Below are 2,278 nucleotides of genomic sequence, written 5' to 3'. Positions count from 1 at the left end.
GTGTAACATTTAGGAGGATCTATTTTCAGAAATGGAATATAATATTCATAGGTATGTTTTCATTGGAGCATTATCGCCCACAGTAGTTTTCTACAGTAGCCCAGAACAGACAAAGCAAACTCTGGCTCCAGATAGGACCTTTCGTGTTTTCTGTGAGTCTCATGAACACTGTAGTTTTTCCTTTGTGCTTTGTTGTTGTAGGCTCGGCAGTGGTCCTGTGCACTGCCGAGGTGCCCTTGAGCAAGGCAACCTAACCCCAACAAACTGCTCATGGGGCGCTGCTAACGTGGCAGCACTCCACAATCTCTCTCCCTGTTGCATGAAGTGTGTATTTCAGCCTGTGTGTGTGTGTGTGCGTGTGAAAAAAAATAAAAAAGAGTGAAAAAACAATTTCCCCAGTAGGGGATTAATAAAGTTTATATCTTCATCTTATCTTGTTGAGACAAAGGGTTTCACTTGGTTGAAATTTGCAATCTCAATGCTAGATCAAGTCTCTCAAGTCCTACACACTGGTCCTTTAAGGCAGATTGATCACACAGAAGCTCTGGTGAACTCACATTTCTTGTTACTTACTTAGTAGGTGACTTTTTTACAAATAGCCTTTTGTCATATTTGCTGAAACTGCCACTATATCCTGAAAAGTAGTACATGTGACAGATAATGTCTGAATGTATATATATGGGTTTGATTGCCCTTTAAAGCAGACTTGCACTGTTAATTTTCCAGGAAACAGTTATGACACTCCTTATGAACACTGCGAGTTGAAACGCGACCTTTTTTGTCAACTCTGGGCTGGGCGTCTCGGTGGCTTAGGACCAAACACCCCTCTTGGCATTAATGTAAAGAAACCTTTTAAGATGGCTGAAGGTTGAACTGTACTGAGGTCTCATGTAAACACCTGTTCTCACCTGTTTGTCGGGGTGATGGATGTCTACAGGAGGCTCGGGCTTGTCACTCCAAATGCGCTTGTGGAAGGCTTCTAGAAGGGGTCGCTGCAGCAGGGTCAGGCCGCCTCTCACCTCACCACCACTCTGCCTCAAAACCTCATGACAGCGAGCCTCATCGCTGAAGCCCAGCGCATGCAGCTTCTTCACCTGAGAAGGTGGGGTGAAGAAAACATGATACTATCTCTACACAAAAGGACTGCTGCAATATTGTGCATCTCTAAACATGGAGACATATTGGTCACCTTGGCGAGTCTGTCTCTCAGAGCTTGTCTGGCAGCTCTCTCTGTGTCACCCCCTGTTGTCAGCCACGCTTGCTTGACCTCTGCTCTGGACAACTGGACCACGCTTTCTGTCCCAGCATCCTCAGCAGGAGCTTCACATGACCTGTTCTGTATTAGAGGACAGAGAACACTACTGACAGTGACAGTCAGAGGAACATAGATTTGTCAGGATTAAACAGGCTTTGAGAGAGGCATACTGACTGTGTGCTCTGTTGTAGTCTTGTCAGAAACAGACTGAACGGAGGATGTCGCCACATGTATCCTGATCTGGTCTAACAGCAGCGGAAGCTCTGTCTTTAACCACTTGCAGGGCAGGATGTTGCTGTCCCCAGCTACCCTCATGCTTGTGTACACCTCCTCTGGACTCATTCCTTTCTTCTCCCCATCCTGACACACACAAAAAGGACAAACACACTAGAACACAGACTCTAAATGTAGTTAAGATCCAAGCACAATTACAGGTAATGAAGGTGACTTGCTCTAATCAGCTGAATCAGCTTCAGCCCCTCCTCCTTCATCAGTCTCTGCCTACAGGAGTCCAGGTCTTCAGAGGGGGGCTCTTTGGATTTGATTGGTAGGGCAGGGACACGTCTGACGGGCGAGGGAGGGCGAAGCTTCGCAGGTAGGGGTGCAGGCTCTGGGCGAGCCAGGTCACACATCTCACACACTGTAGCAGGAGCGTAGTTCAGATAGGTGCAGAATTGACACACCCACTGGGTAGAGCGACACAGCAAAAAAACAGAGAGAGAGAGAGAGAGAGAGAGAGAGAGAGAGTCATTAACTATACAGAATTCAAACTCAAAACATTATCTGTAAATGTTTCTGTGTTAACTGCACAACTAGAGCAGATAATCTGAATTGATGTGTGTTTATAGCCTTACGTTAGCTTTTAACTTCTCAGGATCGCATTTATGCTTCAAACATCATTAAAGTGATGTTAATTTGTGAATATTATCTTGTTGAGCAAAATATGCAAGTATTGTAAACCTTTGTTCACCACTGAGCTTAATAATAGTCAAAAAATCGGGTGTCATGTTTCCATCACTGCTG

The 2,278-nt window shown here is 45.3% G+C and overlaps 1 protein-coding gene across 1 annotated transcript in view; it reads right to left on the bottom strand.

Moving 5' to 3' along the window:
- Positions 1-908: 908 nt before the first annotated feature.
- LOC118334225 (E3 ubiquitin-protein ligase RNF31-like) overlaps positions 909-2,278 on the bottom strand; it is a gene marked incomplete at its 3' end in the record, with an annotated part of 10,608 nt that continues 9,238 nt past the window's right edge. Inside the window, 4 exon segments of the mRNA XM_035670062.1 lie at positions 909-1,094; positions 1,190-1,336; positions 1,430-1,615; positions 1,708-1,941. Of these exon segments, the coding sequence (XP_035525955.1) occupies positions 909-1,094; positions 1,190-1,336; positions 1,430-1,615; positions 1,708-1,941 (753 nt within the window).

This window comes from Morone saxatilis, unplaced genomic scaffold (assembly GCF_004916995.1).
Source record: "Morone saxatilis isolate NCDOM2014 unplaced genomic scaffold, NCSU_SB_2.0 Contig23, whole genome shotgun sequence".
Lineage (NCBI taxonomy): Eukaryota > Metazoa > Chordata > Actinopteri > Moronidae > Morone > Morone saxatilis.
The sequence above is the reverse complement of the archived record's forward strand: the minus strand, read 5'-3'. Positions and strand labels throughout refer to the sequence as shown.